The sequence below is a fragment of the Spea bombifrons genome, chromosome 2 (assembly GCF_027358695.1).
Source record: "Spea bombifrons isolate aSpeBom1 chromosome 2, aSpeBom1.2.pri, whole genome shotgun sequence".
Classification (NCBI taxonomy): Eukaryota; Metazoa; Chordata; class Amphibia; order Anura; family Pelobatidae; genus Spea; species Spea bombifrons.
The window spans coordinates 42,971,509-42,997,860 of NC_071088.1; the positions used below are offsets into that span (position 1 = coordinate 42,971,509).

General features: G+C 38.7%; 1 protein-coding gene across 3 annotated transcripts; it reads left to right on the top strand.

Annotated features, from left to right (window-relative positions):
• Positions 1-1,307: 1,307 nt before the first annotated feature.
• On the top strand, positions 1,308-24,942 carry LOC128475169 (serine/threonine-protein kinase 38). 3 transcript variants are annotated; one of them, XM_053457642.1, is made up of 14 exons: positions 1,308-1,475; positions 3,971-4,103; positions 6,082-6,133; positions 7,564-7,686; positions 7,958-8,041; positions 14,665-14,788; positions 17,078-17,232; positions 17,823-17,925; positions 18,989-19,050; positions 20,077-20,194; positions 20,307-20,430; positions 21,781-21,876; positions 22,134-22,228; positions 24,140-24,942. In XM_053457642.1, the coding sequence occupies exons 2-14, from the start codon at positions 3,973-3,975 to the stop codon at positions 24,268-24,270; spliced, it is 1,398 nt and encodes a 465-aa protein (XP_053313617.1). In that variant the 5' UTR covers positions 1,308-1,475; positions 3,971-3,972; the 3' UTR covers positions 24,271-24,942. The 3 variants fall into 3 exon arrangements, with proteins under 3 accessions (XP_053313617.1, XP_053313615.1, XP_053313616.1); XM_053457640.1 differs by having other exon boundaries at positions 1,308-1,449; positions 3,968-4,103; XM_053457641.1 differs by having other exon boundaries at positions 1,308-1,449.
• The last annotated feature ends 1,410 nt before the right edge of the window (positions 24,943-26,352 follow it).

Sequence of the window (26,352 nt, forward strand, 5' to 3'; positions counted from 1 at the left end):
TATGCTGCCACTGTCCTCCTCCTCCCCCCCGAGATATGCTGCCACTGTCCTCCTCCTCCCCGAGATATGCTGCCACTATGCCCCCCGACTTACCAGAGCAGACTCCCGGGTGTCTTGCGGGGCCGGCGGGGGACATCTACGCAATGCGCGTATACCGGCACCGGAAGTTGTATATGCGTATTGCGTAGATGTCCCCTGCCCCGAGAGTCTTGTCTGGTAAGTCTTGGGGGCAGAGGTAAAACGCATCGTGCGGACGGTCAGCCGGTGACCGTCCCCACAATGCGCTTAGACAACCTCCCGTGCCGGCACCCCCCCGTGGAAAGTGCTGGCAGGGGAGGCTGTCTGAGCACATCCGAGAGTAGGATACAGGTCCCCTGCATCGCTGCGGGGGATCTGTATCCTAACCCCGCTGCCTGCCCGGCAGGACTTAAAGTGGGGGGGGAGTGTGGCCTATATTCGAGCCAATACGGTACTTTTAAATGCATGGTTAGTCCCTAATGTGAACAGAAACACAACATGTGCAGCATGCCCAAAAATGGCACTATTAAATATAGGCTGGTATTCAATTATTCCTAGAGCTGGTTTCATTCCCATCTGAGCTAGTCAGTAACCACTCATGTATTAGTTTCAATTCGAGATGGAAACGATCACCCTGTCAGTCTGTGCTATGTGCTTCCCGCGTATTTCCTACTTGTGAAGAGAGTCTGTCCCTCGTTTTTGCTAAGAGCTTAGAGCGGTTTGCTGGGTGTGAGGATGTTACAGCGTAACATTAAATGTTGCAATAGCAGAAATTGGGTAAATAACACAGGTCTTACTCAGTTTGCCAAACTCTTGGTAAAGCCACACTAGCTTAAAAAAAAAAAAAAAAAATGCCCCTGATTTGACACCTGTCGGAAAGTACGAAGGCTGCGTATGTCATATATCGACGCAAATAATTTCGACGTATCCCATCCCAATAACTTTTTTTAAAATAAGGCCAGCCCCTAGCCACGCCCCTAAAGCGCTCTTCCGACTTAAGAGATGGTTGAAAACGCATTTATGTTTTAGCGTAAACGAACAGGCATATGAAAAATAGCAAGACACCGTTCCAATAAACGTCCTCAACAAGTATGTTCACGCATTGAATTCGCATCAAGGCACTGCATAGCCACAGGTCGGATACACTATTATATTTGTTATTTTTCAGACTGCTCAACTGCTTCTCTAAATAAACATGCGAGCCGGCCCCACGTCACACCAGCAATATTTATACGCATTTTTTTTACTCTCGCGAGAAACGAGATTACCACGTTATCAATGACTATTTGCGTCGCTGAAGCCAGGAAGCAGGGAAGGAAGGTTGCACTTGCGCGTTTATGTGACGTCAAGACACAGACGACAACATCGGGGCTGCTAATTTCAAGTAGTAAAACGCCATATACTGGTGTTTTTAAAGCGGCGGATCGGCTGGTAAGCCTGCAGCAGGACTGGTGGAGGTGGCCTGGTCTGCCCTCTGCTAAGCTTTAGGACAGCCCTGTTTAGCCTTGTTACCCACATGCTTGGTTATGTCAACTTCCTAAATTGGTTTGTTTCCTATGTAAATGAACATAAAATACCGTTGTCATTATTAATACACGCAAGCTAAGATTTAATATTGTTCTCGTTAAAAGAGCTGGTATAGTTGGCAAATGTTTGATGAGCTCTTTTATGATTTCAAATAGAGCTGTAATAATGCTCTGGCTTGCGAGCAGGCCCCCTCTAATGGTTTGTCTTCGTCCATCGGTTGTAGTGTTGTCATTCCGTTTGAGTACATGAACTGTAAAAAGTGGTGTGTAATTTGCTATTGCTATAAAAATAAAATATGATGATCCGATGTTGTTTGCTAATTTGTTGCAAATAGGTACCCCGTTTGGCTCTGTTTCACACCACTGATTCTCTAAGGTTATCCTTACAGCGATGCTGTTTTGACAGGTCCACCTTGATATTAGACTCAAAGCACTTCAGGAAAGGTGTGGAAAATCTGATACTTGCATATCAGTTCTGATATTTATCAACTGCTTAAGGCTATTTTTCAATCTGGTTCTTCTGTTATGGATTCTGAGTAATGGTCTTTGGAAGTAAGTTTTATTTTAATTTGTATACAGTGTATAGTTAACATTCCAGCTTTGCTAGTTTGTCACTGAATCCATGTAGGTAAATTAATTTACTGAATCAAAATGGCTTTTATGTTTACATCTGATTGCTAGGCATCTGCAGTAGCACTGTCAGGAGAGCAGCTCTGCTCTCTAAAGGCAGGGCTGATATTTAGGTAATCGCCTCCACCTTAATACTTATGTTTTCTTTTCTGTACTGCTTTTGGCAGACCGGCTACTGGTCTTTTTCAAGCCTCCCCTTTTCTCCCAGTTACCTACCCGTGGTGGCATGTGACTGGATGCGTGACCACATGCTGACCTCAGGAACGGTGTAGTGGTTCAAATTGGACTGTTAACTGTTCCTTGGTGGGACTGTGGTCATAATCAAGGGCAGTCTGAGGTGGTGTTTTATTTATTTATTTTTAATAATTTTATGATAAAGGATACAATACCTGCTGAGTTGCTAGATAGTATACAGGCCCCAGCTCCTGGACTCCCTTGGCTCCATTTTTTTACTCAGTTTCTAGGGGAAAGGCAACAATAAATGTGTGCAATGGGGCTTTTTGGAGAGGCAGGGGACTAGAAACAATGCCCCAATACAGGAGCTTGCTGGGTCCATAGAGCTCAAGCGTATCCACAATTAACAGTATGATCTGAGACTGCAATACACTTTTTTTTTGTTTCCTACCAAACTTTTAAAAGACAGATTTCCGAGGCAGCCTCAGCACAACACACCTCTTGCATGCCAAATAACTGGAGGGTCATGGGAAGGCTCATGCATTTCTGATCTCTTCAGAATCTCCCCATGCTTTTGCAATTGGGACCGCATGGAGATCACACAAGTATCATATATATTAAAGTACATATAATTAAAGTACATATAATTGCTAGTGTCCATTTAAAGGTACATTTTGGCAAATCCTACTTTTAATGTAGGATTTGCTTAATTTAGTCAAAAATATGTTTAGTGCCTCTTTTCATGAAATGTGTGCTAAGCCTGTGATGGTAACCTTCCCGCTTTAATATATATATATATATATATATATATATATATATATATATATATATATATATATATATATATATATATATATATATTAAAAAAAAGGCTGCAGTCAGCAAGGCACAAGCATTTACCGCAAAATCTCACATATAATGCGCACATGTGTCTATGTAATACCCAGTTATACACTCAATTTTGTAGGCAATAATGAAGTACCTGTGTATGATATGCACTCACCAGAATAGGTCTCACTGAGAGTCACCACTCATTGATCACATAGCATTTTATTAGGATTAAAAATTATTATGATTTCTGGAGGCAGATTGGCATAGAGGAGGCACTCTGCCTCCAGAAAAGCCTTATGCCTCCCATATAACACTCCCCCCGACTTACCAGTGCTTTTGACTCCTTGGTGTCTAGTGGAGGCCAGCGTTAGTTTCGCCGGGGCTTCTATGACTGAGCGCCGGAAGGTCATGTGAAGCCCTGGCGGAAGTGCCGGCAGCAGCGGAGGTTGTCTATGCGCATCGCACAAACGTTCACCGGTTGCCAGAGAAGCGAAGCGCTGCGGGGAATTCTCTCTGGCAGCCGGGGAAGGTCTGTGCGATGCGCATAGACAACCTCTGCTGCTGCCGGGACTTTCGCTGGCACTCGGTGATGGCGGCCTCGGTGGAAGTGCCGGCAGCAGCTGAGGTTACTCAGCAATTGAGAATTATATGTATGCATTACATGTGACCAGGGCGTAATTGTAGAATATGGATAAACATATTTGTTGTATTCAAACTGAGGCCCAAGACTGTATTTAATATGCTTTTTAATTGTCTAGTTCGTCATTGAAAATTGTTTTCTTTTATAGCAGTAATGGCAATGACAGAGCAGAGCCCATGCTTCCCAATGAGCAATCACACAAAGGAACGAGTCACTATGACCAAAATGACATTGGAAAACTTCTACAGTAACCTTATCGCACAACATGAGGAACGGGAGTTGAGGTATGTAAATGCGCTATCCATACATAGAATTGTCTGAGGAGTGTGTATTTTTGTATGGCCTGAAAATGTTGGTTTGGCTCATCAGATAACCAGCAGACATCTTATTTCCTTTAAGCAGAAGTCTTTTGTGTTTAATTGTAAGCTTCAGACTTCCTTATATAGCTTTTGTTTTCTTCAACCCCCATCGCTTTGATGGTGGTTCTCAAGTGCATGTGCACCAGAGTTGGGAAAAGGTTGGTATACATGTATGTATGTATGTATGTGTGCTTTCTACCTAGAGTTTGTGTCATTATGATTGTGTCTGTGTGTCCACCCTGCACCATATTGTGTATGGAGAGCTTTTTGTGTAATCTATGTTTATGTTTAACATAACAAATGTAGGTTAGTTTGCACATAAATCAACCATTTAACATCAACATCAACTTCAAGGAGAGAGGTTCAGTTGTTGTGAAGAATGCACCAGGGCGCCCAAGAAAATCCACCAAGTGCCAGGACTGTCTCTTAAAGTTGATTCAGCGCAGAGCTTGCTCAGGAATGGCAGCAGGCCGGTGTGAGTACCTCTGCATGCACAGTGAGGCGGAGACTTTTGAAGGATGGCCTAGTGTCAAGAAGGGCAGCAAAGAAGCCACTTCTCTCCAAAAAAATTATCAGGGACAAACAGATATTCTGCAAAAAGTACAGGAATTGGACTGGGGCAAAGTAATTTTGAATCCCATTTCCGATTGTTTGGGGCACCCAGAAAAAAGCTTATGCGGAGAAGACCATGTGAGCGCTACCATCAGTCCTGTGGTACCAACACATCCTTCAAGAGCAACTTCTCCAAACCATCCAAGAATGGATGATGATGAACAATACCCTTTTCAGCAAAAGTGAAAAGTAAGAGGCTCGGGGAACAAAACATCGAAATTTTGGGTCCATGGCCAGGAAACTCCCCAGACCTTAATCCCATTGAGAACTTGTGATCAATCCTTGAGGCGATGGACAAACAAATTCTGACAAACTCCAAGCATTGATTATGCAAGAATGGGCTGCCATAAATCAGGATCTGGCCCAGAGGTTAATTGATAGCACGCCAGGGCAAATTGCAGAGGTCTTGAAAAAGGAGTTAACACTGTAAATACTGACTCTTTGCATAAACCTAATGTAATTGTCAATTAAAACCTTTTGACTTTTTGAAATGTTTGTAATTAACTGGATGATATACAAAAAGTTTTAAAGAAATGTAATAGAGGTACATAACACTAATATAATCACACAAAAAGAAAATCCCATTTATTTGTACAGTGTTGAACTTACTAATATAAAAATTGAGAAGAAACAATTAGACTGTAACTGGATCATGTTTATATATTGTATATTCTTTCGTGATGTGCAGGAAAAATATAATAGAAAGTATTATCATGTATATGGTTTATACCATAGGGATGTAGACTATTAATAGTAAATAGCCATCTTATATCAGTCTGTCCTAGTCTCTTAATGAAACTTTTTTTTTCTCTATTGATATTTCGTAAGTCTTGTTTCACTTTTTCTGCTTGTTCAAGAAAAATCTCCCTATCTGTGCGATATCTGTGTATTCTAACCAAATGATCTTTACGGGTATTTTTAAGCCAAGGTGTATAATAGCAACTATTTCAATGTAAACGGTAACTATACCTGTTAGAGTGTATAAGTATATTTATACTCACACCTTACATACATTTAATGTATTTTGCAGATTTACATTATTTTACGTTTGTAAATTTAAAGAATACTTTTGCGTTGTTTAAGTATTGTACCAATGAACAGCATTTTTTGTTTTTGTATGCTTATTTGATCTGTAGTGATAAGTATACTGTAGCATTAAAATGTGTGCCACGGCAGTTTTCTTATTTTAAAATATTTGTCTGCTAAAAGTCTGGTAATTCATAATCTGTAATTTATATTTTATGCATCTTATTTGCAATTTTTTATAACTAACAAAAACACTTCTGTGCAGGCAGAAGAGACTAGAAAAAGTCATGGATGAGGAAGGATTAAGAGATGAAGAGGTAAAAATGTTATGCCTGCATTCCTTAGTCTGATAAACATCACTGAATAACGTGACTATTTCATTAATTCTGAAAACACCAAGGTAAAAATCTGTATTGACCTAAGATCTCTAGGTTAATATAAAACTTCTGCCCATACTTTTACTGTTTAGAATATGCGTATAAAGTATAGGTCTTCATTACATCTGGAGAAGAAAATTCTGAGTTCCCTAAATCTTATGTAATTGTAACTTTTCGCATTGTGTGTTTATTTACATATGTGTGAGATCAGATTCTTTAATAGAAAATGTCTCTATTAAATCTTTCAAGAATCTGATCTCACACATATGTAAATAAACACACAATGCGTTTTCCTTCATATGCAACGGTCGGTAATATGGTGGAGAAAAGTTACAATTAACTGCAATGTTTGTACTGGTGGCTGCCTAAAGGGCAAATGTTACTGTAATTTTTTTTTATTTAGTCCTCCATGTTATGTGTGAAAGCTAGAACAATTTTATTTTTATTTATTTTTTTCTGATACTGGCTTAAAAAGACCAATTGTAGGCGTATGTCCTTAAACACTGTACACTTCCAGTTACCGTGAAGCAGTTTATAGATCATACACCCGCACTGGAATATAGGATATTTTTACTCTTACATATTTTTCCTGATGCCGAATAAATGTTCTTTTAATAGGCATGAGTTAAATAGAGGTTATGTCCTTTTAGAGTCCTGATTGAGGAAATAGGTAGTGATTTTTCAGGAAAATACTTCTGAAAAGACAGAATACAGATGGGTCTTCATACACGCCTCGTGTATATAAAAATGATCATACCTTTCCGTAACTGAGGAAACCATAGACCGGCTATGAGAGCACACTGTCAGGGTATATGACCAATTCAGCAGTACCAATATGCCTGGGCTGCTCATCTGGCAAATCGGGCAAACGTAGGGCGGCTCACTGACCGCCAACTCCCCATACTGAAATCAATATCTAATCTGCTGCTCCTGCATCAACTCAAGTGCTGCAGTGTGTGACCGCCAGCTGGATATGCCCAGCCTCAAGCTATGTGAGCAGTTCTGCCATTCGACGGCCGCCGGCTTTAGTATTAGGGCTGCTTTGCTATCCCCAATCAAGGTCAAAGTACCAATGTTTAAATGTGCCTTGAAGCCATAGTAATGCAATGCAAATTCTTGTTACCCTGCATATATGTTATATGGCCTAATATAAACAGAGTACGTCGGTTGACATGACTTGGCCGTTATCTAATCCAGTTTTAAACCTGGCAAAAGCAAGTTGATTATAGGTTTCCAGTACAGCAGTTGTCACTTTCACCCCTAAAGAACTTGTATTGCTTGGGGAGGAACTGTATGTAATTGCCGTTGAACTAAACCGAACCTGAATTTTAATAATCATAAAAGATCTGACGTTTATTTTCTCTGCATAGAAAAAGATGAGACGGTCAGCACATGCTCGAAAAGAGACAGAGTTTCTTCGACTGAAACGGACAAGGTTGGGGCTAGAGGATTTTGAATCCTTAAAAGTGATTGGAAGAGGTGCTTTCGGAGAGGTAAGAAAATGAGTATAGTGAAAATTTTCAGGTGGTGCATTTGTTTATTCCTTGTTACAGAAGTTGCATACCATTGTTTGCATCCGAGTGCATGCATTCTAACATAACCATATTATCTTTTTAATTTAATATACTCCTAATGTGCCTATAGTCAAGTCTTTTTATTTTATATTTTTATACCTTTAATCAGCTAATCTATTAAGACTGACAAACACATAGTTGTACACTAAAAATAATGCTTTTTTTTTTTTTTTTTTTTTTTTTTTTTTAGGTCAGACTGGTTCAAAAGAAAGACACTGGACATGTATATGCCATGAAAATATTACGTAAATCTGATATGCTGGAAAAAGAACAGGTACTGTTGCCATTTTAAAGTATATGTTGACATTTTACGTTTGTACCTCCCAATACTTGTAGCTACTGTGGACATGCTTCTCTTTATCTAACCTTATTTTTAGTTTCTTTTGGAATTTCAGTGCTTTTAAAGGGTGTGTGGCCTTTGGATTCCATTTTGGCTTTGTACATAATTGCAAATAGTCCAGTGTGTTTTTTTCTGTAAACATTTACTCAATAAGACTTCTAATAGGAAGAAGGGTGTGGTTTAGCCAGCGTATTTGAGAAGACAAAAATATTCTCAGACATGGCATGGGTACAAAGGGAGAATATAAAGATCGGAAAGCATAACGAGAAAAATGAGGAAGAGAAAATGCAGTATATGGTAAATAAGTTCTCTTTATGTACACCCAGGGCCACCAATTGTTTTCTGTAAATATGTTTTGGACAGTACAGTAATGGTATGCATAAAGTGTGTTATCTGAAAATGTATTGGACTACATTACGACTGCCCCATGACTGCATTTGTTCCCTAAGCTCACCAGCCCACATCTACGAGTATGTACATATGCATTAGCCCACAGCAGTTTTTAAAAAGCTTTTTTCATTATTTAAAATAAATCTACCATTCCAATTTATACTAGAAGATTTTGGTAATATTTACAAAAACGATAAGCGATAGAGATTAATCCCTTCAGTCCCAGGGGTTTCTGGTACCTCAAGTCCTAGAGCAATTTTGCCATTTTTTGCGGTATGTCAGTTAAGCAATTATTCCCCTTTCCTGTGAATAGTGTGCCCATGTAAATTAAAGAAAGCTCTCTCTCCTTGAAAAAACTATATATAGACACCATAGTTAGATAATTAGCTGAAAACTTAGGATAAGAAATGTAGTAAAAACAAGTGAAAATTAGAAGAAAAAAACAAATTTTTTTAAATATATTTTCCCCTCTGAATCCTCACAAACGTAGATAAAGCTAAGGAAAAACCCCTCTAAATTTATCAATTCAGGTGTCTTGATTTCAGAAATACCTCATTTATATAGAATTTCCATACTTTCCCAGCACTTATAGGGAACATACTGTAAGGTGTACATTATTCTTAACAAAAGCTGTGGAATTTTAACATTAGGTATGATGGGATTGCAACTCCAATTTTTAACAAACAAACCAAAAATACCCACAAAAGTATATATTTCTGTAAAGCAGACAACCCAGACGATCTTATCAGGGATATTTGAGCACTCTTCACACAGCTATTTGGCCACCAATCACTGTCAAAGGTGGCAGCAGAAATTATTTCCTGCGCTTTTTTAGCTGCATCTCCTGGTTATGCACATCCTTCGTTTTTTCTTTCTTTCTTGAGGGCAATATCCATCCCTTGCATATACTACCCTATAGGGTAGTATTTTTTTTATACTTATGGCATAATGGGTTTGTGGGTTGTGAACGGGAGCAGGGGGTTATACCTTTTAGATGTTGTGTTAGGGCAATGAGCTGTAAGTCGTTTTTTTTTCTTCTTTTTTTCTTTATAATTTAAATTTTTTTATTGTTTTTCTTTTAACATATTAATGCCAGTGATGTCACAATGACATTGCTTAGCTCACTTTATTGTTTATTTTTTTATTAGTGTTTTTTTTATTGTTAAAAAAAAATCACTAACACTTTTTTTTTTTTTTTTGCCGATTGGTATTTCAGCATGTGAGAAAAGTGATAAACATGGTTTCTCACTCGCCTCCCTGCGATCTCCCTGCACAATCACACTGTGATCTCCATGCAAGTCCCCATAGACTTGCATAGAGATCACAGTGTGTGATCAGTGCCTCATCGGAGTGATTGGATATCCTGTCCTCCGATGACCTTCCGGGTGATGTCAGCAGTGTAAAACTGTAACAGGCAGCTGGTACAGGAGTTTGGGCAGCAGAAAGCCAGCGATGTGTCCCTGCCGCTACAAGGAGGACAGGATGTACCGGTATGTCCATAGGGGACTGAAGGGGTTAAACCTTTTTCCAAGGACATGTATAAGGTACACATTAAGCCAATATGGGTATGTCTGAGACACCTACACGCCCTGTGACAGAACCCTCCTTTACTGGGGCCACTGGAGAGGCCTGACAGCCAGCCTCCTCCCTACCGACTATGGGCCCTGGCTTTGTCATCAGTTGTTGAGGGGATTATCTTTGGCAGACAGTCAGGATATGCAACCAGGGAGTGACCACCATAGTTTTATGTTCTACCACTACAGACATTTACCCTGGCCAAGCCATCCCTGGAACTGATTAAGATAATGGAGTTTGGGACCCCATTGTATTGTTAATCCCTTTACTGACCCTGTTGTCTCTGGGAGGCAGATTAAGGGGGCGGTTTGTATCCCAATATCTTGATTTATGTTAATGTGTGCTTTGCTGGCTATAACCAGCCATATGTGTGAAATATAAAGCAGTCTTCTCTTTGCTTATACCGTACACGAAGTCTCGGCTAGTGACTGGGAAACTGGGGAAAGGGTGTGTTGTCCCAGGCTAAGGGAGCACAAGTCAGCGGAGGTCGTCGGTCAGACTATCCAGCTCCGTGACATGCCCCATGTAAGGAATCAAAATATAGCAAGTTGAGTTACATTTTGATTCCTTATGGTAAGGGGACTTTGACGAAATCTCACTGATTTACCTATGTGTTATATTGGGCCAACCAAGCTCTTCCTGCAGCAGAAACTCTCTGGAGTTGGCTCCTCATAATGTATAGAGAAGTTAAGAAGCTGAAACTCCTGATTATTTGACTTTCAACGAATAAACTCCCTTTTACCTCCTATTTACTGGAACGTTTAACCTACAATCGCTTAATGAGCTTAAAAAAAATAAACACTCTTAATTGCACACTTCTGCAAACCTTTCATTATTATGACAAGTGTGACATAGCCTTTTCCCTGCTCAATTTTTGCATCCCTGTCCTGTTCTTTTGGTCTCCTCCTCTGGCACTTGTCCCTCTCCGGTATTGCTCTTCTGTTAATGTCCTTCGTTGGTTGATGTTTTCCCGAGCCTCTTTTTTGTTCTCTATCTACACCTCCTTTCTTTGGAAATTAATATAATTGGATTACAGTACCACTAGGGGTGTGGAATTTTTTTAAAAAAATCTACTTGTCTAAGGGACTTAAATGGTAGCCCAATCTACTTGTCCCTCATGACAATCTATTTGCCCTGACAAAAAAAAATGTTTTAATCAAAACTGTATTATAATAAGGTCTATGTATTAAATTAATGAAACATGGCATATGTATTAACAATGTTATATTAATAACCGCACAGAGCCCATTATCTTCACCTCATGAGTTTCTCCTCACATCCGCTAAAATGTTCCCTGGACTACTTGCTCCTCCAAGCTCTGGTGCATGCAGCCGGAAACAAAAAGGGCTGCGCAAGAGCTTGGACATCTCATCAGATATGAAATGACATCATATCCGGGAGAAAGCCCTATCTGTCCCTGAAAAAATTTATGTGGGCACAAGCAACAAAAAAAGTGAATCTGAAGAACTCTGGTCCCAATTAAGCACACACTTGTCTTTTGTTCTCATTACACATATGTTTAGCTTTATTGTTGATCATTACGTTAATGTCTGTTTTGATGCAAGATTGCTAACGTTGCTACTGGACACGTTCTAAGTATGATAGGCATTTTGTCACTCCTTATCTGCCTAGCACAGACCACTTTAATTGGCCTCTTACATCTTTTTCTTGTACTTTAATTTGCTTTCACTAATTGTTCCTTTCTATCTTGGTTTATTGGACCTTACACATCCTCTTTCTTTTCCTCTCTTGCTTTTTACCTCTAGAATCATGTGCTGAGGGAATGAAGTAAGAAGAAGAATACCTGTCCCCTCTTCCTGCCTATTTGATCAATTTTATATTTCAGTCTTTTCCACATTTAGAATGGCAGAGTGGAGTGTTGAATCTCCATGTTCTGCGTTGTTTATGGTGTTAGCGATATTGTGGCACAATTCAGGGATATAAGGGCCAGGGAAATGGTGAGTAAAAAAATCTCTTCATAAAAGTATATATATATATAGTTGGAAACCATCATTCTCAATCCAATTTAAAAAAAAAAGTGTCAATAAAGCCCACCCCTGCTGTTATATAACACTTGAAGATATTGAAGTCTATGTTGTATTTATGTGCCCTGGGCCTTACTCACAAGCTAGCTTCATCAGGAGCTCCACTTTGGGCACTGTGAGTGCCCTGGACTGAGCACTTGGAAATTATGTCATGCCTCCATTCCACTCAGAGGCACACAAGAGACACTGCAGAGTAGTTAAATGCATAGTTAAAGGCCAGTTAAAAAGACTTGACATCTCTTAAACTTGTTTAAGAGTTTGTGTACCAGGGAGCCTGATCAGCCAGTGTAACACATGGGATGTTGCAGCCACTGTAAACATGCCACTTTTGTTGGCCTCGATCAAAATATGCACAGAAAATACAGAAATGGAAGCACACCCTAAAAAGGCATATACGTTTGGATTCCAGAGTGCTGCTGAAATGACCAACATGTACACAAAACACAAGAGGTTTTCCCGCTTAGACACTCATGCAATTCAAGTAATCTCTGGACACCATTAGTGAGTCACCATTAATAAGTTGGAGGTTCAGCTCCTTGGTAAGCAATGTAGCCACGTAAAAATTAGATAGGACTTGCCAAAATTGGGATACTTTATGGCCATATACTACATAGCGTTATGGAATCCCCAATGTTCATGCCTCAGATGTTTTTAAATACAGTATTTGCTCGATTATAAGACGACCCACAAAATTTGAATATTAATTTAGAAAAAAAGCTTGAATATGACTGCCCTATAAGAAAAGTTTTATTAAATATGTAAACTATTTTTTTATATTTTTCATTTTTCCCTCTCATTTGCCAACTTGCCCCACGGCTTGCTACTCTGTCCCCCAGTTATGCCTTATACCCCCCTACGTACAGATGCATCCCTAGACTTGTCCCTCATGCTCCAGTCTCCCTGGCTTCTATGACTCGGCACCGAAAGGTCACGCTGGTGCTCAATCATAGAAGCCCCGGTGGAAGTGTCGGGTAGTAGCGGAGATTGTCTGCGTGGTGCGCGTAAACAACCTCCGCTGCTGCTGGCCTGTGCTTCTGCCGGGACTTCTATGGTGGAGCACCGAAATGTCATGTGCCACTGGCGGTGTGTCCTAAAAGCCCCGGCAGAAGTGACGGCAGCAGGGGAGGTTGTGCACATCTTTCAGCGGCTGTCGGAGAGGAGGATCCAGGAGCTCTGCGGGGATCTTAGACTTGTAGTCAGACCGCTATTTGGTGTCTGATTATTAGATGACCTCGAATATAAGATAAAGGGGTATTTTTCGGAGCATGTGCTCTGAGAAAACCTTGTCTTATAATCAAGCAAATACGGTAGTAGTTTGAATTTTTGTGCCATTGTTTTATGTTCGACAGGGGCTAGACCACAGATTGTGGTTGCATCTCACCTCCCTAATTTGGCATAAAAGTGAACTTGGTAGTAGTACAGCAGGGTTTGTCAAACCATGGAAGTCTGAAAGAAATTCTCCAAATTACTGTTGAACTTTGTAAAGCATATCATTTATATACAGACTTTTGGCACCTGTATACAAGAATTTAAATCCCAAGTAGATGTATGGGTAAATATTTTATGATACCGTTTCCTAGGTTCATCAGGTTTATCCTAAATAATCTCTGTATACAAAAGCAACATTACAATGGAAATTCTTGGGGACGTAAAGCCAATGGACAATGAATTTGTACTTGCAGCTTTGTGACCAGAGGCTATACCAGTGAGTGTTAAGGTTTTGGCAGGCTACAAACATGGTACATACATGGTCTGTGGTTGTTGGATGTAGTTTTCATGTTGGATAGAGGAATCTGTTTTTCTGATCTAATGTGGCCTGATTAAAAAGTTCTCAGTGAGGGGTTGTTGGTGGAAGCAACTGTCCATGGTAGTGAAGTGTTTCCAAGTGATCTATCACCACAGAATGTAAAATAGACATGGGAATTGTCAGTGAAGTCTTTCAGCAAGAGTGTCAATAGAGGAGTGAAAAGCTAGTTTGTTTTTTTTCAGCACATTATTTTAATGATGGGCCTATGTGCTAATTACAGCATGAACGTGAGTGTAAACATGCAACATAATGGGTCATTCACCGTTTGGCTTGTATTCTGTATCTGATGTGCAGTTTACCCTTACCACAAAGACAAGTTAAGCTAATCTTGGCTGTGGGAACTTTCTGAATCCACAGCTATCTTACAGCACTACTGAATCTAGTGGTAATAGATTCTGAAAGTACCCCCCATCACTGAAAAATTTCAAGTTTCCTGTGTTTACAATCCTATTCTGTGCTTTAATATCCTTCTAGCCGTACCTGAAAACAAAAGTAGATTTAGCATGTAACTGCATTATTTTTTGTAGAGCTGTATCAATGCAATCGTAAACCACCTCTAAATTTTTTATTTTCCTTTTAGGTCATTGCATTTATATGTTTTAGGAGGAACTTACAGATTTTTCTCTTGGGGTATTTTAATTGTTGACCATTCACAATTGGTGGTTAAAGGTCAAATCATACAGTTATTTTGGAGGTTTACTCTTAAGGTTCTTGCACCTCAACATTGTGTCTTGTTACAGGTTGGACACATTCGTGCAGAACGAGATATACTGGTTGAGGCTGACAGCTTGTGGGTGGTGAAAATGTTTTATAGCTTTCAGGACAAGCTCAACCTTTACCTTATTATGGAATTCCTACCTGGAGGTAAGATCAGAACAGTGAATCAAAAGGCCCTATAACATAAAGAGAATTATAACCTTAAAGCCCCATAATGGTTAATTTATAGTACGATGCAGTTAATATGTGGTGAATTTTCATGAAATCCTCATTGCAAGTGCATGAGTGAAGTCTGGAAAATCCCCTTTTCGCAACCCCAGCTATTCGCCAGGCAGGAGATGTCTTCGGCCACCACCACCTAGGAATACACCAGCTATTATATGCATTTTAATGCATGTGATAGCTGTGTGGCCCCTTGCAAACACATGCCCATTTAATATACTTGCTACCAGTCAGCTCCATCTCTCATGTGTTGTGGGTGGGACAAACATCTATGCACATGTGCAGTAAGTGCTTCAAACAGCTAATCAGTGGTGTGAATCATCAGACCATGGGACACATGTTTACAAAAAAGGTGCTTATTATATAAATTATATAGTTATTTTATAAAGTACATTTTAATTTTTAATGTTTAAATGACTACCTGCTACGCTGGAGCCAGTCAAGAGTGGCCACCCGGCACACAGACAGGGCCGGCCGAAGACTTAACGCCGCCTGGGGCGAAGTTTAAAACGCCGCCCCCCCACCGCCGAGGGGGGGGGCGGCATTTTAAACTTCGCCGACGCCATTATCTACCCCCCCCGGTACTTACCTTTAAACAGTCCTGCGGCGAGTCTCCCTGCTCTGCCACGGTGCCGGCTTGTAATGCTGAGCGCCGGAAATTGACGTCACTTCCGGCGCTCTGCATTACAAGCCGGCACCGGGACCGAACAGGGAGACTCGCCGCAGAAGAGAGAGAGGGGCGCCGAGCGGGTAAGCGAAAACCACTCGGTGCCCCTCTCTCTCTCCTCCGCTTCAAAAAAAAAACAAAAAAAAAAAAACTTCTAAAGTGCCGCCTGGGGCAATTGCCCCAGTCTGCCCCATTATAGGGCCGGCCCTGCACACAGATGAAATGCCCAGTGCGCTGGTGGGTGATAGGACCTCACACTTCTGTAACTAAGGGAGATCAGGTTCTTCGGTGGGCTGGACTCTGCAAGGGTATACATAACTGGTCCAGCTCTGTTCATTTTAATAATGATACAAATGCATTTGTGGCGTCCATTATGTTCAGTTACCCCTTTGGACAGATCACATATAATCTGACTGCATGCTAGCAGCGGTAGGTATGGCATACTAAAGCATGTGAAATCAATGGGATTTATTCAGTAAACAGAGTATTTAACTCTCAATTTACTTTTCATTATAAAGGACCAACACCAGCAAGTTGGCCCAGTATAATTCAATGTGTACAGAGAATTTGAAGAAGTCTCACTGATCTAAGAGTCGTTATGCTGGGCCATTCCTGATGTAGAGGTTCACTAGGGTTGACGTAATGTTTAGTGAAGTTTAGGGCTGCAACAAACTATTATTTTCATAGTAGATTAGTTGGCCAATTATTTTTTAGATTAATCTGAAAAAAATTTGTTTTTCATTTATTTAAAATAATTTAATAAACAAAAGGATGTTAAAAACAAACAGCAGAATAAAAAAACTTTGAGAAAAATGCATTTCTTATTGTTTCCCAATCTGCCCCCCCAGTTATGCACACTTGAGCCCACTGCCATATATGCCTTATGCCCCTCTGATATTCCACTCTGTCCCCCCAGATATGCCGCTCTGCTCCCGAATATGCCTTATACCCCTTATATGCCACTGTGCCCCCCTGATATGCGTTATAACCCCCTATATGCCACTCTGTAACAGCAATCACACTCCTATCATGCCCAGGCAGCCAGCACATGCTAGAATCTGGGCATGATAGGAGGGTGATTACAGGCTCCCCATGCCATGCCACCCCCCCCCCACACACACTCATATACGCATTAATTCACAGATACTCATTAATTCCCTTAATACTTCTTGTACAGAAGGGGTCCTGTAGAAACTTAGTCTTTTTATCTATTCAGTTTTTTCTAAAATAACACTGTAAACTTCTTTGTGTATGAGGTGCTTTACAGTATCCTTTAGCCAATAGTTGTATGTTCCAGTTCCCATAGACAGCATCACCTGAAAGAGGCCCTGTGATGTAAGAAGTATTTACACCTCACCTCGCGTCAATGTAAAATTAGGTCTCACTAAAAAGTATTTTAATACATTAATCTCTTATTCCTACACAAACCATAATTGAACATGTAGATCAACAATGGAAGGGCCATCTAACAAACACATACCTAACTATTTATAAAGTAGCTAAAGCATTTTTAATTTTTGAATGTTTTTTTTTCTCTCCCCACCAAGGTGACATGATGACCTTGTTAATGAAAAAAGACACCCTAACGGAGGAAGAAACACAGTTTTACATTGCTGAGACTGTGCTGGCAATTGATTCAATCCACCAGCTGGGGTTCATCCACAGGGATATCAAACCAGATAATCTCCTTTTGGATAGCAAGGTACTGAAACTGTTGAGCTCTGGGTGTCAGGGCACATTTTCTTCTGGAGACAGGGTTGATTTTTATAATTATGCCTAGTTTGAGGGAAAAGGGATTCTTCCATAGTAGCAAAACCACAAAAAAGCCCATGTAGATGTATATACAACAGTTTAGGCACACATAAGAAAATGTGGAATTCCATAATCATGGAGATAAGCTCTATAGTCTAGAAAAGATCATTAGTTTCTCTTTTATTGGAGAGGGGGGCATAGCTATATTTATATATATATATAAATATGTTGATGGTTTTTTTTATCATTACCTTAAGTTGGAGGGAGTTTTAAGTTTATTTGCGCAAAGTGAGATAAATTCCAATATTTGTTAATGCTAACCTACATCACTGTATTGTATTTTATGTTGAAGGAGAAAATATTTTTTTATTTTACCATAGGGTGTTTTTATAAATAGCCTCACAATAAAAACACATGCAATAAATAAGCAGGTGCTAACAGTTATTGAAGGTTAGGAGTATTAAAATGAACCTAATCCAGCCAATATTTTAGTAACTACTTAAAACATTATTTCAAGACATTGTTTGTTTCCTGTTTTAGGGACATGTCAAGCTCTCCGATTTTGGCCTTTGTACTGGTCTGAAAAAGGCTCATCGGACTGATTTCTATAGGAATTTAAATCATAGTCTGCCAAGTGACTTCAGTGAGTATGCCGTCCTGTCCTGGTGTGTGTGTTTGGGTGTCAGTGTGGCACAGCCTGTCCTGGTGTGTGTTTGGTCATCTGTTTCTTGGCACTTTACTTAATGTAGGAATAAATAGAACTATTTAATTTTTACTTATTCAGAGATAAAATGCCCTCCTGAATTTGTAACCACTTCAGAGGACAAAACTTTCTAGGACAAAAAATCAGTGAGAGGAAAAGTAAAGGTTTTGTGTTATTTACTCTATTTAAATCTCCATATCTCCATATCGTATTAAAATATGTACGAGCACCTTTTTTTGTGTACTGATGTACTCCCAATCCCATCATTTAAGATTCTGTCCTATATTATCTGCTGAGCACTGATGTTCTCTTTATCCAGTGCACATGGGCAGTTAAGATTCTGTCTGTTTTATTCATTTCCATAAAAAGGCCCACCAAAATCCTCAGCCCCAGGCACATGATACTCTCCATCTGCCCAAAAGATTTTAAGAAGTATTTTTTTTTATCTCATGGACTAAATGTGAGAATATATATTATATCATACAATCACTTTGTAAGCATTTATAAGCGCATACCGAATACGCTGCATGTATAGTTTGAACACAATATGCTTAATTTTTTTTTTTTTTTTTTACAATTTGCCAGTTAGAAATCTACTCTGTCTGTAACATGCCGATATACAGCATAAAATGCTTCACATCCGTTCCATACTGCAATGCTGCATGTGGTTGGGAAGTCTGCTTTAAAATATATCAAAGCAATTTTTTTTAATAATTTTCATTTTGGCAGTGTGCTTGATGTCAAATAACTTGCAGGAGCATAACATCTGAGACATTGTTAAGCAGTTGAGTTGCCATGCCCATTATAACAGTCTTATTATCATGGCTGAAACAATTTTATGTCAAATTCCATTACATAAAAATGCTTGTGGAATGGCCCTGTGTATTTTCTTGTTGAACATACAGTATATGTTAAAAGACTGTTTAATGAACAACTGCCCTTATGTGAGGCAGACTGTTTTCAGGTGTTTTTTCCATGTACCTATTTTTGTTTCTTTCTACAGGTTTTCAAAATATGAATTCCAAAAGGAAAGCAGAGACCTGGAAAAGAAACAGACGGCAGCTGGTATGTTGTATCAGGTTTTCAGTTAAAAATGGCGATAAATCCATATCCAGGGCTTGTTCACTATTACTGATAATTACAATAATTATCAATAATGATTACAATCTCAGATAAAGAGTGAACTCTAAAGTACAAACTATGGAAAGGTGCACCATAATATAAATAATTTTAAAAATACATCTACATTCATGAAAATAAAAATGTACAAGAAATGCAAATTGTAATTAGAGATAAAAGATCTCTGATAGATGCCGTAAGCTTCTTCTTAAAATAGTTTTATATATTGTATTATATCATTCATATCATAAATATATATAATATTTTGAGTTGTATCTAATATAATGGGGAGCAGAAGTTAATATAAGATTGCAGTTAATTTAATATATATTAAGTTTAAAATAAAGATTGCAGTTTTCCATAGCATTAACTACTAGATGACTGAGTATGTAATAGTACGTCCTATGGTTTTCGCACTGGCAAGGATGTATCCTTGCCAGTACACGGGAGATCGGGGTGTTTTTCGACAGCCTGGGGTCTCCTCGGTCAGCAGGAGCTATCTTCGTGCTGACTGCTCTGTGTAGCGGAGATCATCACAAGCACCTGTTAGAATGCTGCCAGTGTCAGTCCTGAAACTGAAAAGCTTCCCATAAGGTCTATCTAGACCATCCTGAAACTTCTGATGAGCTGATCCCAAGTAATGCAATCAGCAATGCAGGGCTTACTGAGAGCCCTGCTTACTGATCTCTGTTTGATTTGCAGCAGTAAGCGCCTCATTTATGAAAGAAATTCTTACTAAAATTGTTTTTTTCCCCCTCAAATTTTGCTCAGAATAAATGAGACTATAAAAATAGTGTTACAAAGATCCCTTATTGTCCTTGAAAATGTATAATTTGTGTAGGTAGCATCAACATGATTGAGCAAAGAAATGCTAAAAATGGCAAATATATAAGCTCTGGTCACTTAGGTGGGTAAATCCCTCTGTTATGAAGGAGTTAATGATCATGGTGTTATGTTCATCTTATCTTTTAGGCATTTTCTACAGTTGGTACTCCAGACTACATTGCTCCAGAAGTGTTCCTGCAAACTGGCTACAATAAGCTGTGTGACTGGTGGTCATTAGGGGTCATTATGTATGAGATGTTGATTGGTAAGGAGATTAGATTTATACTTTTCACAACCTGATCAATTACACAAGTGGAATTTCAAATATGTTATGTTTGTGATATATTGTGTGTATACGTATACATGTTTTGTTTTAGGTTATCCTCCTTTTTGTTCTGAAACTCCACAAGAAACATACAAGAAAGTTATGAACTGGAAAGAGACTTTAACATTTCCACCTGAAGTTCCTATTTCAGAAAAGGCAAAAGACCTTATTTTACGGTATGCACCTTTTTGCTACATGGACATAGTATTCTAGTACATGGAGTGTAGTTTTAATTGCACAGTACGCCTTTACTTGCAGGGACAGAATAACAATCGCAATACACATTTTTGCGTTTTCATCTTTTTTTCCTTACTGGCAGACACTAGTTGTAAGGGGTTAAAAAAAAAAAAAAAAAGTGACAGAACTATTATGCAGTCTCCTTTGGATAGCCCTATTGCCAGTGAAGGAACATTACATGTGAAATTAAATGATTTGTTTTTAAAAATGAGTTAAATATTTCTCACCTTAAGATTTATAATGGCAAGTGAAAAGAAAATGCACCTTTGTTGGGGGGAAAAGTATTGTGTTTTGAATATATAAAAAAGATTTTGTGTAGAATATCATGTATCCGTTACTTCGCTTAATGGAGCTATTCCGCTAACCTTAATACTTAAACATGAATAAACTGAGATCTTCTATGGTTTTTTCTCTCTCAAATTGCTCAATAAATGTTTTGGGTTTAGTAGAACTGCACCTTTAATCATATAACAGATAAGATAATTATGCATGATTGCAGAACACATTAAATGGAATTATGATGGCAATGCTCTTGCAGTGTTTATTTATACTTTATATTTTCAGATTTTTGTATACATAGCGGAAAAAAAAACTTTACGTACGTAAGGTGCAATAGTAGAATCCTATACAGCTGTTACAATCAAGTCTGCCCTCAATGCCAAGCTATTACCAGTATATTGTACAAAATCATATTCATGCAACAGTCATTACATATAGATCTTTACAAAGCCTGCACAAGCCACTAGAAAAGGGTCCGTGCATTGTTATGCATGTAAGTAACCTCAAATACAAGCAGAGTAAAACAAAGGGATAAAAACCCAAGAACAAAAATGTAACCCTTTGACAATCATGGGGGGATTTCTAAGAGTATGAAGCTGTGGGACGGGACTTGCAGGTCGGTCAGTTAGACCTTAGAACACAATGAGCTCTTAATAATACAGGTGAAATACGCAAAGAAGGATTTTGAAGCCATAGGTCCCAAATTTTGCTGAATGACTTCTGGGAGTCAAGTAACAGGGCTGACATTCCTTCCATTTTGACCATATCTCCTATTTTGCTCTTAACTAGTAATAATGCTCTTGTTTTGTAACCTTCAAAAGGCCACACTGTAAAGTCTGCAAAACCCTTAATTGCTCTTGGTTATACTATGACACTACATCTTAGAGTTGTTTATGGAAGTTGCAAATCTTAGGTGTTTTTAAAACAACAGTATGAGTAGTAGGCTCTGAATCACATACAGGTATATACAAACTAATTGTATCATCTTATTTATGGTATTTGTTCCCCAGATTTTGCTGCGAATGGGAGCAACGAATTGGAGCTTCGGGTGTAGAAGAGATAAAGACCAACCCTTTCTTTGAAGCAGTTGACTGGGAACATATAAGGTAAGAAAGTGTAGGGTATTAATAAAGAAAAGTAAAGAAACTGTACTGTAGTTTTGCATTGAGAGAGTAGTTTGAATTAGACAATCTCAGATCATTTTCAATATTTACTACAATTCAGTTATTGAAAAATGTGTAGATATCTCTAATATAGCATTTAATTCCACAGTAAGTAATGAATAAGAGAAAGACATTAGGTTTTTTTTGGGGGGGGGGGCATATTTATTCTTAAATATATCGATATATTTTTCTTTCTAAAGGGAAAGACCTGCAGCTATTCCTATTGAAATAAAAAGCATTGACGACACTTCAAATTTTGATGAATTTCCAGATTCAGATATTCTTAAACCAATGAGTAAGTTATCATCATGTCAATGAAGAGTGGTGATTTTGCAACAGCTTTGTAAGAAACGCAGGCCAGAAGTGTAATGCAGTTGTAGGGTATGTTTTTACTACAGCAGGGAAAATTATATAGTGCACTGTACAGTCGTGGCCAAAAGTTTTGAGAATGACGCGTTAATTTTCACAAAGTCTGCTGCCTCAGTTTAGATGATCGCAATTTTCATATATTCTATATTTTCATATAGAATGTTATGAAGTTCCTCTTTGCCATGAAAATTAACTTAATCCCAAAAACATTTCCACTGCATTTCAGCCCTGCCCTAAAAGGACCAGCTGACATCATGTCAGTGATTCTCTCGTTAACACGGGTGAGCGTGCTGACGTGGACAAGGCTGGAGATCGCTCTTATGGTGATTGAGTTAGAATAACAGACTGGAAGCTTTAAAGGGAGGGTGGTGCTTGAAATCTTCTTCCTCTGTTAACCATGGTTACCTGTCATTGCTTTGCACAAAAAGGGCTTCACAGTCAAGGATATTGCTGCTGGTAAGATTGCACCTAAATCAACCTTTTGTCAGATCATCAAGAACTTCAAGGAGAGAGGTACAGTTGTTGTGAAGAATGCGTCAGGGCGCCCATGGAAGTCCAGCAAGCGCCAGGACTGTCTCCTAAAGTTGATTCAGCTGTGGGATTGGGGTGCCACCAGTGCAGAGCTTGCTTAGAAATGGCAACAGGCAGGTGTGAGTGCATCTGCACGCACAGTGAGGCGAAGACTTTTGGAGGATGGGCTGCTGTCAAGAAGGGCAGCAAAGAAGCCACTTCTCTCCAGGAAAAATATCAGGGACAGACTGATATTCTGCAAAAGGTACAGGGATTGGACTGCTGAGGACTGGGGTAAACTCATTTTCTCTGATGAATCCGATTTCCAATTGTTTGGGGCATCCGGAAAAAGGTTATTTGGAGAAGACGAGGTGAGCGCTACCATTAGTCCTGTGTCATGCCAACAGTAAAGCACCCTGATACCATTCATGTGTTGGGTTGCTTCTCAGCCAAGGGAGTGGGCTCACTCACAATTTTGCCTAAGAACACAGCCATGAATAAAGAAAGGTACCAACACATCCTTCAAGAGCAACTTCTCCCTTCCAAGAACAGTTTGATGACGAGTAATACCTTTTTCAGCCTGATAGAGCACCTTGCCATAAGGCAAAAGTGATAAGTGGCTCGGGGAACAAAACATAAAAATTTTGGGTCCATGGCCAGGAAGCTCCCCAGACCTTAATCCCGTTGAGAACTTGTGGTCAATCCTCAAGAGGCGGGTGAACAAACAAAAACCCACAAATTCTGTCAAACTCCAAGCATTAATTATTCAAGAATGGGCTGCCATCAGTCATGTCAGGGCGTACAGCATGTCGGGGCGTATTGCAGAGGCCTTGAAAAAGAAGAGTCAACACTGCAAATATTGACTCTTTGCATAAACCTATGTAACTGTCAATAAAAACCTTTGACTTTTTGAAATGCTTGTAATTACACTTCAGTATACTAAAGTAACATCTGCCAAAAATATCTAACAGTGATGCAGCAAATTTTGTGAAGACCAATACTTGTCATTCTCAAAACTTTTGGCCGTGACTGTACTATAGTATGATGATGAGTAGAGGTTGTGATTATCTTGATGTATGCATTTTTCACTGTGTTACTGAAGAAACATCTGTGTTTCATTTAAAATGCTAAAATCACAATTAAGCATTGAAAATATAAATGACCACATCTGCACAGTACAGATCACATGTGGCATGCCAGATATACAGTATATTTACTCAGTTTGTTTTACGGTAGCAATTTAACTGTTGATTAGTCTCAATCACACTTGCATTATGGAATTCTGACATATACAATGTCTAGTAACACATTTTATTAATGATTTTAGGTGTGGCCAGCAATCATCCTGACACAGATTTCAAAAACAAGGACTGGGTCTTTATCAACTACACATATAAGCGCTTTGAAGGACTTACAGCAAGAGGTGCCCTTCCATCCTTTATTAAACCAAAGAAATGAAGCATTTTTGGATAGGACATGTTTGCTTCATTGCTGTCTCTCTCCTAGCCTGGAACCTTTAGAGCATATGGGTGCCTTTAAACAATGCAGCATACAAAAAAGGACAACCAAGCTTCTAGAATTTTTGATATTGTTTGTTTCCTGGAAAACTATATAACCTGTCACTTTTCTCAGAAGAAGAGATTCTCATGCACAGCCACTTAAGGTCCATCCGTCGATGTTCAATATTTTTGTTTGAAATTTGAAACCAAGAAACATGCCGTTTTCACAGCACTTCAGATCTTTGTTTTTTGTTATAATTTGCAAATACTTGACTAAGAGATCATGGTGTATTTTCATTTTGAGCATGGACAGTTTGCTGATTCTATAGACGGATTATTTACACTGGGTTTAGTTTACTTGTAGATATCTTGTAACCTCACAGAGCCCCAGTATGAGACCGTAAGATGCTTTTAAACACTTATTTTTGAATGTCTGATTTAGTTTTCATACTTCTCATTTAAGAAAAAAAACATCCTTTGTAAAGAGTTGGTTCTATGCAGACAAGCAAATGAATTGCTATAATTCCATTAACCTTACAAGGCACATAATTATGAGACGCACTTCAACCTGATGGTTTCTCTAATTTTGGAACTAGAGTTTTTCTTTGTTATTAAAGTGAACTTGCTTTTCTTTTTGTGTATGTTTATAGCATTATTGTGATAAGTGCCTTATCTTTCAAAGCATTATTTGAGTTTTTAATTGCTAGAGCACTCATCATTTGTTTTACTTTGCAACATATTTTATATGGTAAAGATGACTTAGCAAGTCTGAGTCTGGTCGATTTATGGCGAATATTGTAAAGTGTTAGCTGGTGTATCTGTCTATGAGGCAGGAGTGGACCACCAGTAGCGATCTAGATCTTATGATCCTTGGCCAGGAACTCACTAGACATGGACAGGTTAATTCCAAAAACTCATCTAAACCTACATATTTTATTGAATGTAACACTTTTCTAAGTACTCCTAGTACTGTTGGATGTCCAAAATCATTCTTAAAGGTATAGAGTTGTACCAAGTTAACCATAAAAAGAAAGAAATAAAATTTGGTAAAGATGATCCCTTTGTTGGCTAACTCACGTATAATGGAATGCAAGCTTTCAAGACTGTCTGTCTTTTCTTCAGGTATATCGACATCACCCAATAAAGTTATGATCTTTACCATATTTACTTTCTCAAAATCTTTCTTGAAATCATGCCATGTTAAGTATTAGCCAAAAAATATTGTAGGTATTGCCATAGAGCTAGTCATGGTGTTGTCAAATATTTGTAGAGATGGTACAAGAAATTGGTTTGCCAATATTCTTAGTTCAGGGACAACTGATAAAGGAAGCTTCATTCATTCCAGTATGCATTTTTACTGTTTAGGTATTAACAAAATGACTAATATTGATGTGTATGTGAATGAAAGGCAAAAGTATCACTGACAAATGGAACAGGCCTTTAAACTTGTTTTCATGCATCTTATGTTACCCATATGTTCTATAAAATTTTATATAAATAGTGGACATATTTCCTATTGCGGGCTACAGCGAGTCTTAATTTTTGAAGCATATTTAACATTTATATATTCTATTGTACTACATGGGGCACACATCATAAAGACCTGTAAATGATGTTGCTTGAATCAGATCAGTGAACAATCTAGACTGTTCAGCTGGTGTTCAGTTGAGACTGTTTAAAGGTATTTGTATGAAAAAAAGGTTCATCCAGTTTGTTTAATCATCTGGAGCTCCCCATCAATACTTGGACATCATAGATCTAGGCTACGTCTACTGTATAGGTGGACTACACTGATGAGTGCATATGTGTGTGTGTGTGCATATATATATATCGTTCAAAATATTGTTCAAAAGCTTAGGGTAATTTAGCAATTTGAAAAGAAAAGCAAATGTTGTATCGATTAAAATATCATATGGATCAAGAATGCAGCTTAGACATTGTTAATGTTGTAATTGACTATTGTAGCTGGAAATGACTGATATCCTAATATACAGAGGCCCTTTATAAGGAACCATAACACAATTATTAATTTTGCTGTGCT

Coding starts and splice junctions, on each gene's coding strand:
- LOC128475169 (XM_053457642.1), top strand. CDS start 3,973: ATGGCAATGACAGAGCAGAGCCCATGCTTCCCAATGAGCAATCACACA. Junction 7,687..7,957: donor GAAGAGGTGCTTTCGGAGAG/GTAAGAAAATGA, acceptor TTTTTTTTTTAG/GTCAGACTGGTTCAAAAGAA. Junction 17,233..17,822: donor ATCTCCTTTTGGATAGCAAG/GTACTGAAACTG, acceptor TTCCTGTTTTAG/GGACATGTCAAGCTCTCCGA.